General features: G+C 44.3%; 1 protein-coding gene across 2 annotated transcripts; it reads left to right on the top strand.

The window, feature by feature from the left end:
• Positions 1 to 5207: 5207 nt before the first annotated feature.
• On the top strand, positions 5208 to 11955 carry CCNO (cyclin O). Of its 2 annotated transcripts, XM_053408491.1 has the most exons (3): positions 5235 to 6098; positions 9307 to 9492; positions 11048 to 11955. In XM_053408491.1, exons 1-3 carry the CDS (start codon positions 5319 to 5321, stop codon positions 11525 to 11527), a joined length of 1446 nt encoding a protein of 481 aa, XP_053264466.1. In that variant the 5' UTR covers positions 5235 to 5318; the 3' UTR covers positions 11528 to 11955. The 2 variants fall into 2 exon arrangements, with proteins under 2 accessions (XP_053264467.1, XP_053264466.1); XM_053408492.1 differs by lacking the exon at positions 9307 to 9492 and having other exon boundaries at positions 5208 to 6098.
• Positions 11956 to 13987: the final 2032 nt, after the last annotated feature.

The following is a 13987-nucleotide window of genomic DNA, read 5'->3' as shown; positions in this document are numbered from 1 at the left end:
TAGAGAGTAGCACTGAAACTCATTTACAGCTACATATGAATACTATTTTTGTTCTTATTGTTATGGTAGTTAATAGTTTGTTGCTGACAAGCTGTGGTGCTTGGTCAGTGTTTTACATATATTGAGAATTTGCCTTTGCCCCTTTAGTTATATTTCCTTGTTGTTTTTGGAACTCAGGCTGATTAAAAAAGTGTCAAGAGTCTGAGGGGAAAGAACAGATCAGGGTTCTGGTTGTTGTTGCATTGAAGTTTTAATTCTCTTATGACAGAAACCAGTCTAAAACTATAAGAAATGTATCATTTTTCTGCATGAACACAAGATAGACTGGGAAGTAAGGTCTCTAGCACTGGTAATAGTTGCTTTCTCCTTTTTCTCATACAAAAATTGCCTTTTAATAGGAATTGCAAAGTAGTATGCTTAAAAATACAAGGTTGTTTGGTAAACAACATGCATCTTAAATTGAGGAGGTGTAAGCACAGTCGGTGCTGTGGGTTAAACCACAGAGCCTAGGGCTTGCCGATCAGAAGGTCGGTGGTTCGAATCCCCGCAACGGGGTGAGCTCCCGTTGCTCGGTCCCAGCTCCTGCCAACCTAGCAGTTCGAAAGCACACAATGCAAGTAGATAAATAGGTACCGCTCTGGTGGGAAGGTAAATGGCGTTTCTGTGCGCTGCTCTGGTTCACCAGAAGTGGCTTAGTCATGCTGGCCACATGACCCGGAAGCTGTACGCCGGCTCCCTCGGCCAATAAAGCAAGATGAGCGCCACAACCCCAGAGTCTGTGACTGGACCTAATGGTCAGGGGTCCCTTTACCTTTAATCTATGATTTACATATATTCTGGGAACCGAAGGAAAGATGGATGGAAGGAAGGAAGGAATTACTAATTTTAATGTAGAGGATTGTATCACGCAACATACAAAACTAGTCTGATAGCTTGCTTCATTGATCCAGCAGAGGGAGCAATTTGCCTGAATAAATTGCTTTTCAGACATGAAGCTAAAGAAACTTCACATCACAGGTGTACTTTTTAAGTGATGGGTTGCAACCTGGCATGTATCTCGGTTCTATAGAGAGGCTTGCTTATGGGGGAAGCTTATGGTTTCAGCATAATGTCAAAACCACAACAACCTATAAGAGATTGTAAGAAACTTTCCTCTTTAGGATAACTCTCTGTAGTATTTGTGACAAAAACACTTGTTTTCCATTTTGGAACTCTTCACCCCATTTTGCTGAGCTTTTCTACCTTGCAGGAGAGCTCTTGGTACTCTTTTTAGAAGGTCTTGGTAGTGTTTGTAATTCTTCATGTCTTGGAAGTACCAGTTGCAACAGATGCACACATCTGTCTGTTAGGGCCATAACACTGTTCTGCGATCAAGAAACAATTCAGCATTATGCAGCTAGTAGCAGTGCTGATATAATAATAATAATAATTATTATTATTATTATTATTATTATTATTATTATTATTTATTATTTGTACCCCGCCCATCTGGCTGGGTTTCCCCAGCCACTTTGGGCGGCTTCCATAGAAACCAAAAAACACTAAAATATCATACATTAAAAACTTCCCTGAACAGGGCTGCCTTAAGATGTCTTCTGAATGTCAGGTAGTTGTTTATCTCTTTGACATCTGATGGGAGCGCGTTCCACAGGGCGGGCGCCACTACCGAAAAGGCCCTCTGCCTGGTTCCCTGTAGCTTTGCTTCTCGTAATGAGGGAACTGCCAGAAGGCCCTCAGCGCTGGACCTCAGCGTCCGGGCAGAACGATGGGGGTGGAGACGCTCCTTCAGGTATACTGGGCCGAGGCCGTTTAGGGCTTTAAAGGTCAACACCAGCACTTTGAATTGATACTTAATTACTAGAGTCACCTGGCGTAAAGAACAGTTTATGATTAGACGGCTAGGAGTAAACTAACTTTTTAATGGTTGAGATCCCCAAGGGAAAGAACAGATTTAGTTGCTGCCCTCATAATATCCCCCTGCACTTTGAATCCCTTTACAGTGGTACCTCAGGTTAAGTACTTAATTCGTTCCGGAGGTCCGTACTTAACCTGAAACTGTTCTTAACCTGAAGCACCATTTTAGCTAATGGGGCCTCCCGCTGCCGCTGTGCCGCTGCTGCACGATTTCTGTTCTCATCCTGAAGCAAAGTTCTTAACCTATTTCTGGGTTAGCGGAGTCTTTAACCTGAAGCGTATGTAACCTAAAGCATATGTAACCTGAGGTACCACTGTACTTTCTCCTCCATAAATGAATGTTTGCATTCATTCCTAGGAGCATGATGTAATATGGCAGAGGATATTTTGAGGGGGACACCTTACATTTCAGTGGTAAGCAAGAGGAATATAATAGCGGGTCGTGGCAATGTTTGGGAGGGGGTGCATAGAGAGTAGAAGATCTGGGGAGGTGTAAGACAAGGCAAGGACACCCCTAGTTTCAACAGACCCTCTTTCCCATGAAATTTCACGGACTTTTGAGTATTTGAATATATAAAAATGAGTTCTCTCCATCCTGCTCCACTCTCCCAAAGCAATGAACAAGAAGCTGTCCAGAACAGGGCTATGCAGTTAAGAACACAATTTGATTTTTTATGTCTGGGGTCTTTAGACAGAGGGCAGAGCTGATGCACATATATCAATTTATGATGGACTTGCACTGCTCATACATGCAAGTTCATTGCACCATCCACATAACATTGTCCTCATCAAAATGCCACCCCAGATTTACCATTTTGTTTTGGAAAGTGATTCCACTTTACTTCCTGCTTTAGTTGTGAGTTGCCTTTTACTCATATCCGAAAGAATTAAGTGCTGCATTTTGGGTACATTGTTGCATTGAGGGCAATGTCTGCCCTACACAACTACATCAGAAGACCAAGACCTGTGAAAACTTGCTCCTGCCCTATGCTCCTTTTTACTTGTTTTAGCAGACGGCATATTGGTACATTATCTAGTCAATTTAATAACAGAGATAATTTTCTCAATATAAGGGCTAGTGAAATTGTTAGGTTAGCTACAACCCTGACATTTCAAATAATTGTACATTTGTAATCCAAGGCACTGTGTTTAGTAGGAAAAAAACCTGAAAATAGGACATTTGCTAGCTCTCAAAATGAGTTCAAAGTGCCATGGATAAGGTATTTCAAAGATAAGCAACAAGTTGAAACGTTGCACACATGTAGTGCAAAGCACAACAAAAAAGTCTCTCAAAACATGACATTTGTGCACCTAACAGTCAAAATATTGATAATGATTCCTCTTAATAGAAACTACCATTCCAACATTCCAAGCAGCACATGTGATGGAATGATTAGAATGGCTTGGATTTGGGGGCAAGTTCTAGTAGCAATTAGAAAGAGTTGTACCGGTTGGATACAGGGTCTTGCACATTTCAGGTGAACCATTGAACCTAATGAGACTTCTGAGTAGACAGTGCCAGTTCCCACTGAAATCTATCAATCTTACTAACTTTTCAAGTTGACTTCAGTAGAATCTAACTGCAAACTTGTGCTTGCAGGAAGCTTCCTTGCCATGTATGTATGTATGTATGTATGTCTATATATGTATGTATGTATATATGTATGTATAACATTCTATTGAATAATGCCATAATCCACAGCATATCCAAACAACAAGAATCAGCATGGGACTATGTACTAAGGAGCAAGACATTTCTGACAGCATAATCATCCATTTGCTTTATTTCAGCCATGTGTTCCTGTGCTACTATTAAAGGTAAAATTAGAAGGAACTTTGTGAGGGCCTAATACACCAGTATTAGGTCTGTATAGTTAAAGCTGTGGTTTTCCCAGTAATGATGTATGGAAGTGAGAGCTGGACCATAAAGAAGGCTGATCACCGAAGAATTGATGCTTTTGAATTATGGTGCTGGAGGAGACTCTTGAGAGTCCCATGGACTGCAAGAAGATCAAACCTATCCATTCTTAAGGAAATCAGCCCTGAGTGCTCGCTGGAAGGACAGATCCTGAAGCTGAGGCTCCAATACTTTGGCCACCTCCTGAGAAGAGAAGACTCTCTGGAAAAGACCCTGATGTTGGGAAAGATTGAGGGCACAAGGAGAAGGGGATGACAGAGGACGAGATGGTTGGACAGTGTTCTCTAAGCTACTAACATGAGTTTGACCAAACTGCGGATGTCAGTGGAGGACAGAAGTGCCTGGCGTGCTCTGGTCCATGGGGTCACGAAGAGTTGGACACGACTAAATGACTAAACAACAACAATACACCAGTAACATATAAGCTGCCTGGAAATGCTTTGATGTGGCAGTACGGCTTACATGTAGCAGTGACTCTATCCTGGGGGGCACCTGAAATATAGAGGCACTTTCCTGAATTGCCTGGTATCTTTGTGCCACCACTGCACATTCCTTGTAGAATTTCCATGCCATTTTTGGGACCCAATTTGCTAAGCAACTATTTTAACAACGGCTGTCAACCAGTGAAAGTTTAAAATGGACTAATTAGGTATATTAAATCTAAAAACAAATAACACAAGAGCATTGTCTTGGGAGAGACATTCCCTTCTGTGTAAGGTGGGGAGATGCCTTTTCTAAGGTGGAATTTTCCATCAGCCGGCTTTTTAAAAAGGTCATCCAACTAACAGACGGCACACTTTTTTAGTGGATCAAAAAGTTTATCCCCCTGGTGTAAAGCACTTCAGGACTATTCTTAATGCAACTTTCATAGTATTGTCATTGGAAGGGACCCTGAGGATCATCTAGTCTAACTCTCTGCAATGCAGGAATTTGCAACTGTCCCATGCGGGATTCGAACCTGCAACCTTGGCGTTATCAGCGCCTCGCTCTAACCAACTGAGCTATCCAGGCTGTTTTTTTGGTAAGCCATCTTGAACTCTTAAATGGAAAAGGTGGCTTCAAGGTGGCCTGGAATAGACATCTAAGCCATATGGAACTGCCACCGCTTAGCAACTTTCTGGTGGTTTTCATGTGGCAGATGGACCCGAGTGCAGTAAAACCCTCGGTGCGGGTACCAGTTCGTCTGAATGAACAAACTGAGAATATAGCTTGTATCGTGGAGTGGGGATACTTGGCAGTTAGGTTTTGTGGCTGTGAGGGAAGATGGCGTCGTCCTTGTCACCCTTTTTTTCTTTCCCTTTTTTTGCTCGCACGCGTTTGTGAAGGGACCTTCTCCTTTTTGCAGGCCAGGAAATCCCACCCGCTTGGCTTGGGGGGGAAAGCCAAGCCAAACGAGGGGAGCTGTTAAATAAACGAATTAAAAACACAAACGAGCCGGTTTTGAAGTGTATTATTGAATGTCTGTGCTGAAATCGTGACTATTTTTATGCCCATTCGAATGGGGAGATCAGACGAGGCCCCGGTGGGGTGTGTGGAAATATCACAACAAAATGGCAGGCGCCTCCTCCACGGGGGACGGCGACCCCACGGGGAAGTTTATCTGGAGGAAATAGGAACTTCGCGAGGGGTGGAAGAAAGGCCCTCTTGGGTCCCCTCGGCGCTTGACGGGCGCCCCACACTCTTTCCCCGCCTCCAGACTTGCAGCAGTCAGTTACACAAGCGGGAAAAAGGCGGCCCGCCGCCGAGGAACCGAGAGCGGTTCTTTCGCCGGGAAAGCCGTCGAAGCGGAGGGCCAGGGAGGCGCTGCCCTCGGCGGGCGGGACCAGGGGCGGGGCGTCGCTCCCTAACTTATAGCCGGCCCCGCGCGCCTCCTGCTCCTCGGCGCTGCCCGGGAGGCGGCAATAAGCGCGGCAGCAGCAGCCGGAGCGGCAGCATGGTGACGACCCGCCCTAGCGAGGCTCCGGGCAGGCGGCGGAGCCCTCCGCTCAAGCGGCAGCGGGCCGAGGACGTGACCCCCGAGGAGCGCCCCGAGGCCCCCGGCGCCGTCGAGGCCGGCCTCGGGCTCCGCGCGCCGGTCAAGAAGAGCAAGGCCCCCCCGGTGGGGCTCCTCTCCGGCCGGGCCGGGTCCCCGGGTCGCCGCCGCTGCGAGCCCATGCGAGCCCTGGAGAGGCAGACCTTCCGCGACTACGGGCAGAGCTGGTACCGCTTCCGAAAGGAGCTGGAGGGCAAGTTCCACCCGCTCGACCCGCTGGCCCAGCAGCCGCAAGTAAGCGGAGGGTGGGTGGAGGTGGCGGGGTTTTGCTTTTTTCACACATACACCCCTCGAATGAAATACACAAAAGGGAATCGCGGGCAACTCTTGGCGAGGTTAGAAAGTGAGCATCTACTCATGTATTTTGTACACTCTTGTTCTCAACTCTTTCTGACACCAAATCCTGTAAACTGTCCACTCTGACTGGGCAAAGTCCCAGCTCCCGTGTACAGTCTTCTTGAGTACACGTAGTGCACAGGTAAGATATTTCATAGGTTGCTTTGGGGCGGAGACAAGAGGTGCGTTCCAGCTCTTCCCATTTATGCACATTCAGTGTGATGGATGAAGAGTCCTAGATTTCTTCTTTCTTTTCCTTCCATTGTGTCCCCCGCCCCCTAACTTTTTTGTGTAGGAAGCCGTATGAAACTGGGCAGATCGGCATCACAGATACACGTGTTTCAGTGTTTATCCATACACATGCTAGAGAAAGCTGCTTTCCAGCTGATCCTCACACAAATACCATGGGTGTAGGGGGGGCAGCTGCCCCACCCCCCTAAATCAAGTAAATCAATAAAAATAACTAACTGAGGTTCTGCCCCCCTTAACATAAATCCTGGCTACACCAATAGATGTGGTCGTCACACAAGATGGTCAGTTTTCATGTGTTTTCTGTGCAGAAAACAGATCCCGGAAGGCTTTCTATTTTGTCTTTATAAGCTCTTCAAGACAAAAAGCAAAGTGAAAGCACTTAACAACATTCGTAGGTGAGAAAAAAAGATCCCTTCACTCCTGATTTAGCAAGGCATCAGATGCTACACGATCTTAGGCAAATTTGGGATGACAGAACCACATGATAAGGTAAACCTTAATGCTCCTGACAGGCTGACCCTGAGAGACATTGAGAAGTTATGATCAGAGGCTATTAGGCAGAGCAGTCAGTGTAGTGGAACCTGAACTTAAAAGAGGTTGGACATTTAGAGGGAGTCTCAGAGAGTACCAGCTATACACCATGCTCTGGTTTGTATCTAGAAAATGCATTCTGGAATATATCTTGCATTTTCCACATCCAACGTCACCATCTTTGTTACACATACTGTAATTTTTTTGCAAGTCTTTGTCATTTTTGGCAACTGCAAAGAATAGCATAAGTATCTGCATATAGTTGTCTGGCATGGGACGCGGGTGGCGCTGTGGGTAAAACCTTAGTGCCTAGGACTTGCTGATCGCAAGGTTGGCGGTTCGAATCCCTGTGGCGGGTGAGCTCCCGTCGTTCGGTCCCAGCTCCTGCCCACCTAGCAGTTCGAAAGCACCCCTAAGTGCAAGTAGATAAATAGGTACCGCTTTATAGCGGGAAGGTAAACGGCGTTTCCGTGTGCGGCGCTGGTGCTGGCTTGCCAGATGCCGCTTAGTCACGCTGGCCACGTGACCCGGAAATGTCTCCGGACAGCGCTGGCTCCCGGCCTCTTGAGCGAGATGAGCGCGCAACCCTAGAGTCGGACACGACTGGCCCGTACGGGAAGGGGTACCTTTACCTTTACCTTTACCTTTACCTTTACCTTTAGTTGTCTGGCATACTGTGCTTGTGCTCTGCAATCTCATTCTACCTCTGGCACGTTGCTTTCCTGTGAGCATCTTAAGCTTGATGCTTAACATTTGTAAAGCATCCCACATGCTGCTTATAATAATAATAATAATAATAATATAATAATAATAATTTATTATTTATACCCCGCCCATCTGGCTGGGCTTCCCCAGCCACTCTGGGCGGCTTCCAAAAAAATATTAAAATACTGTGATACATCAAACATTAAAAGCTTCCCTAAACAGGGCTGCCTTCAGATGTCTTCTAAAAGTCTGGTAGTTGTTGTTCTCTTTGACATCTGGTGGGAGGGCATTCCACAGGGAGGGCGCCACTACCGAGAAGGCCCTCTGTCTGGTTCCCTGTAACTTGCTGAGTGGCTTTATAACCTCATGAAAGCATTTTCACACACATACTTTTCCACACTTTACTGGATTTTCCTATACCTTTCACACACAATTTAACTACAAAGGAGGATTAGGGGGAAAGTGTGCACCATGAAATGTGTGTGTCTTTTGTTGCGTGTAAATGTTTGGTAGGTATTGTACCAAAACAGATGTTTGTACACCCATCATGTGAGCTGTGCAATGGAGTGGTGACAATAAAGGGCAACTAGGATCTATAATATGGTGCAATTAAATATTAAATACTACCAACGTTAAATGACAACATTGGTTGCGGATTATAAATCACTCATAATAACTAGGGAAATGAAGTTCACAACAACTGCAAGCAAGAGATCATGGAATAGAAGTGGGCTTAAAAAATAAAAGTGCATCTGAAGACTTGGAGATGGTATGTGGAGAGATGAACCTAGGAAACCACCAAAATTGTTGAGCTTCTTTTTAGAAACCCACCCAAATTGTTGAGCTTTTTTGGGGGAAACTTCCCCCCAAATAAGCTTTTGGAGCTGTTTCTACTGCTTTCCCCATCATGTTGCCATACATCCGGGTTTTCCCTGACATTTTGCCGCTTCGGCAAAATCCACCCCCAAAAAACCAGGACATGTCAGGAATTTTCCTGACATATGGCAAGCCTAGATGAGCCTCATTACTACTTTTCACCCTCTACCCCAATATGTGCTTTATTGTTTCTATGTGGGAGACCCTGAAGAAAGAGTAGTACATCTCCGTACGTGCCTCCCCTGAGAATATATTTTCCCATTGTTGTGTACATCAGTCTGCTCCCATTTGTGAAAAGGTTGTATGTCTACTTTGAGCATTTATGTAGTCCTTTATTTATAACTCCTCTATTTGTGCATGTGGGACATAAACTTTATGTTGTAGCCTTGTGCATGATGGTTTCTGCAGCCACCACAAAAATTGCAAAAATATTGCTGCCTTAAAACAAAGTAAAAATAAACTCCATCATGGCAGCTCTTTTGATAATCTGTTTTCTTTTATTTCTGTCACTGGTGTTCACAAAAATCATTACACATGGGAGAATAGTTTTGTTATTTCAGTTGAAACTAATACATAGTACTTATTTACAAGGCAGGAGTAAGGAATTCAGTAAATGTCCTAAAACTTTGATGTAATATTTTGGTTCTCATTAATAAGAGTCTATAATACAGTAAATGGTTGCCTCTATAATTTATTATTGCCTCTTTTCCCATCATAACCTTTTCTCTTCTCTGCTTCCCAGATAACTGCAGAGGCTCGGTGCAAACTGATCAGCTGGCTAATTCCAGTGCATAAACACTTTGGCTTCTCTTTTGAGTCCTTATGCCTGGCAGTAAACACTCTAGACCGCTTCCTTACCACCACCCCAGTGGCTGCTGACTGCTTCCAACTCCTAGGGGTCACCTCCCTCTTCATCTCTTGCAAACAGGTACAAGGACTTAGAGGCTCTCCCCTTTGTTTTTTTTATTATTATGATTAATTCAGTTTATATACTTCCCTTTATTAAAATATCTCAGGACCACGTACAACATTAGAAACATGTTACAAAACATCGATGATAAAAACTTAATAAAAAACATACTGACAGATTGCCTAATAGTAAAATAATCATCATAATAATAACAGCCCTCTCCTTTGTTTAGGTAGTATGGTTTGTTATTGCTATTGAATACATACTATAAGAACAGCATATAACAGAAGGGATCTCTGAACCATAGTGATTTAAGAGGCTCCAATAAGTTACATGGGGTTCCTGACTACAGTTGGGTCACTTGTAGGTTACATGGCTTTGTACTCTGATACTAAAGATCTGTTCATAAATTCAAATATCTCAACCCATTTCCATCCTAACAGATTCATTTTTATATGAAAGAATGTAAATAATATGGCAGACGTGTAGCTCAGACTCTTAGGGCCTTTCCAGAAGGTATTTCACTGCTAACAGCTTGATATCCCTTGGATCCTAAGATCAGATAAGCTAACTTAAGGAAGTTCACAGAATGAAAGTTTCCTGTTCCCTCCTTCCTCCTTGCAGCCATCTGTGCCCCTCAAAAAGCCTATTGGAAAGATCAGGAGTCCTTCTGCACAAAGTGAGAAGGAACATGTGGGGTGAGATCACCTAAACTCATGCTTGGATCATAAGATATCATAAGGACATTTATAGAAGGAAAGTTTCCCATCTCCTCCTTCCATAGGCAGCCCCTCAAACCCCCATCTCATTTAGTTCAGGAAAGACCCTTGACCCTCCAAGAGAGGTTTTTATGTGGTCACAGGTAGCTGCAATTGGGAAGAGAGAACAGGAACTTTTAGTTCTGTGAAGTTAAACTAGCTTAACTTAGGATCTAAACCACTGTGTTCACCACATTTCTCCCAAACAGGGAATGTGTGCCCCGCAGTTGTAGAAATGAGCAACAACCTTAAAAAATATAATTGTGTACAGTCAAATTGAGGCAATTTAATTCTCTTGTTTTGAATCAGAAGTAGGAAACTTTTTCTGTTAAGCACCATTTTTCCTCAGGAGTAATCTGTTGGCGGAGAGGGGTAGGCCAGAGGTCGATGGGGCTGGTGGCTGTAATAGGGAGAATTAGAATCAAAAGTAGCTAGGGTGCTCCTTTCGTTATTTCTGCTTCTGCCACCCCTCTGAGCATGTGTGTGCTTTCTCTCTCCACATTCCCTTTCTCCCTTCCTCATCAGTCACATGAAACCAGGCCACAAGGTTCCTGACTCCCAATTTAGCTAGAAGAGAGTTAAGCTTATGTTAAACTCCCACCAGGCTGGAGGTGGGCAGTATATTAAAAGTGTTCCTGTTTAGTTGCATTGCATCTGACCTTGACTAAATTACAGGTGATAAATGAGAAGTGCTTTTACCTTTGGGAATATAATAGCAGTAACACATTTGTACCTGTTCTTAAATACCCACAGGCATTGTTTTCTTTTATATTTTGTGCTAATGGTGTGCACTCTTTCCTTTGCATGCCTTTCAGGTGGAAGTGCACCCACCCAAGGCGAAACAGCTCCTCGCTCTTTGCTGTGACACTTTCTCTCGCCAGCAGCTCTGCAACCTGGAGTGCATCATTCTGAACAAACTCCACTTCAACCTGGCAGCTCCCACCATCAGCTTCTTCCTGGAACACTTCACTCATATGCGGATGGAGGCTTGTGAAGTTGACGCCTGGGAGGCCGAGAATGCCAAAGCTCTGGCCAAAGGTGTGGCTGAACTTAGCCTGGCCGACTATGCTTTCAACAAATACATGCCTTCCTTGCTGGCTGTTTGTTGCTTGGGCCTGGCTGATCAGATGTTGCAGCATCAGAAACCGCTGGACTTGCAATTAAGTGACTATCCAGAGGGGGTTTTACAAGATTGCTTGGACAAGCTGCACTTACTGGTGTCTTTGAATGAGGACTCTTTGCCTCTGGTGCTACCCCCTGAGATTTCAGATCAGTGTCTGCACTTAGAAAAATGAGCCGACCAAACAAAAATACTTGAAGACCGTGCATTTGAAAGTTTGTCCGATTTTTCAAATGCATGTACAGAAGGACCACTGATAGTTGCAATACCTCTAAAATAACAGTATTCTCTTTTTAACATTTGTTCAATAGTCTCTTCAATGAGTTTTACATGATATTTATTTGTAATGGAAGCTATGTTGTTGGTTTAGAATGTAATCTACTAAGCACTGGCTTCTCTAATCTTTTAAATGTAATTTCAAATTCTTATTTGCACAGTAAACTTGTCTTATATTGCACTTGCATTATTTTAAGTAACAAATTGAAGTTGTAAACAGTGTACATTATGCCTGCTTGTATTTATTGAGATGATAGTTCAGTGCTCAGCCATAGGAAAGACAACAGTACTGTAAAGGCATTTATCTAATAAAGCTTTTATCAGTAATTGTCTGTAATGGCATTGGCATGTCACCTTTTTTGTTTCCTCTTATGTGGATTGAGGGTTATGGGAGGAAGAATTCAGCAACACCCCCCTGCCTACCACACTTCCACACATCCTTCAACCCACCCACCATTTGACTGTGTTTGGTGCAACCACCAGGTATTAAAAACGACTCAGTCCTATATTGTGTCCCTTACAGCACAATACTGTGCATGCTTACTTTGAAGTAAGTCCCCTGTGCCCAAGGAAGCTTACCATCTAGTAAATGTGTTTAGAATTGCAGTTTTGGAGTTAGACCCATATCTTGGCATTAAATGTTGAAAATCAAGGATGTGGAATCTCAGGTCAGGGGGCCAAGTGCAGCCCACAAGCCCTGCTTTGCACCCTCCTGGCTGACCCCCCCCCCCAAATTGAATGTGTTGAATGTGTCCTTGAACTCTGACAGTACTTCTCACTTTCCTGGATGGAGGACAGAGATGGATGTGTGAGTGTATGTGTGAAGAAACTAGACTATTGTACAAAGCTACAATTCATATATATTGCTCTGCTCACTTTTGCCCTCTGGCCCTGTCCACCATTCCCATGCAGTCTCTGGAAGGTTGTCCACAAGGGAGTGCTGAACATTTTCACCATGTTCTGCTTTCCCTCATTCATTCCCTCTCCTCGGCTGATTTTCTCCTACCCAGAGTTATTTCTGGCTATGAAACCTAACTGGGAGACTCTACTACTGTGTTTTGGTGCCACCTCCGATCTAAAACAGGTCCGGCTTCGTAATGTGGAGTCTGACCCTTGCACACTTGGTTCACCTTCCCTTTTGTGTGCCATGACCAAAAAAGTGTATTTTACAATAAAAAGACAAATGGGACTTGTTAGAAAATGTTGCTGTGTACCCCAATCCCAGTGAGGTGTGCTCCTGCTCAGGACTCCGTAGGCAGCCTAGAATGGGAACCTTGTTGCAGTGTGCAGAGCTATGCAGGCTCGTTGGGGAGGTGGATTTCCAAAGCAGTCTTCCCACTCCTTGTAGGCATTTGCTGTTCTAATGGATGAGAAAGCAGGTGCCATGAAGATCCCCTGCCTGAGGGCCTGGAGAGCCAAAGAAGACAATACTAAGTTTGATGAATAAATAATCTGACCTGGTATAAGGCAGCTCCCTATGTTCCTGTAGTGCCACAGGAGTCAGGGTTGGCACTTCCACCCCGGAGCTTAAGTGTTTTATACAGTAGAAACATACAGTAGAGTAAGGAAGGCTTCTTTTTTCCTCCTGCCTCTGCAGGGAAGGTTCCCCCCCACCCCTCAAATTCATCTAAGGCCAGTGCTAGGGAAAAAGCTGTCCTTCCTGTCTGTCTGTCTGCCTGCCTGCCCTCCCCTCCAAAGCAGGACCAGACAATAGAAGACAATACTTAGTATTGTCTTCTATTGTCTTTCACCACCCAATGTGAAAAAACAAAACCTCATTTCTAGGAGTTCAGGATCAGATAAGGCCAGTAGAAGAGAATCTGAATGCCAGTCCCAGAGGATGTTGTTTTGGCTCATTCATTTGCACCAAAGTGCAGCTGCGGCAGCCATAACAGGATTCGTTACACTTCTTCCACAGGTCTGCATTAAATGAAAGAAACTATCATCACTGCCCTCTTCCTCCCCCCCCCCCGTCTTTTTCTTCTTTTTTTTACAAAAGGACACGGACCACCTGTTATGTAGTGCAAGGTTTCCTTGTAACAGATGCACCTGACAATCTTGGTGTATAGATGCCCTATGTCCCACCTTTGGCAATACCCATTTCAACATACATTAACACACCCTGACGGATTTGTTTGCCATATGTCACAATATACAATGTGAGTGGCAGCTTGCAAAGAAAACCTCTGTGCATGACTTTCCGCTGGAGATGCTCCTGCACTACCAAGTTTTAAATTGCTCTCTCCATACGTAGGCTGTGCACACGTTACTGGCTTAAAGTACAGCAAGGACATTCTTTTTCTCAGTTCCGATTTAAGTAAAGGCAATTTATGAGGAAACACATGGATAACACACAGTA

This window comes from Podarcis raffonei, chromosome 11 (assembly GCF_027172205.1).
Source record: "Podarcis raffonei isolate rPodRaf1 chromosome 11, rPodRaf1.pri, whole genome shotgun sequence".
Taxonomy (NCBI): Eukaryota; Metazoa; Chordata; class Lepidosauria; order Squamata; family Lacertidae; genus Podarcis; species Podarcis raffonei.
The sequence above is the reverse complement of the archived record's forward strand: the minus strand, read 5'-3'. Positions and strand labels throughout refer to the sequence as shown.

What these genes read in the sequence shown, in the direction of transcription:
- CCNO (XM_053408491.1), top strand. Translation starts at nt 5,319, where the DNA reads ATGCCCATTCGAATGGGGAGATCAGACGAGGCCCCGGTGGGGTGTGTG. An exon ending in CGCTGGCCCAGCAGCCGCAA is followed by an intron (nt 6,099 to 9,306) that starts GTAAGCGGAGGG and finishes TCTGCTTCCCAG; the next exon opens with ATAACTGCAGAGGCTCGGTG. An exon ending in TCTTCATCTCTTGCAAACAG is followed by an intron (nt 9,493 to 11,047) that starts GTACAAGGACTT and finishes CATGCCTTTCAG; the next exon opens with GTGGAAGTGCACCCACCCAA.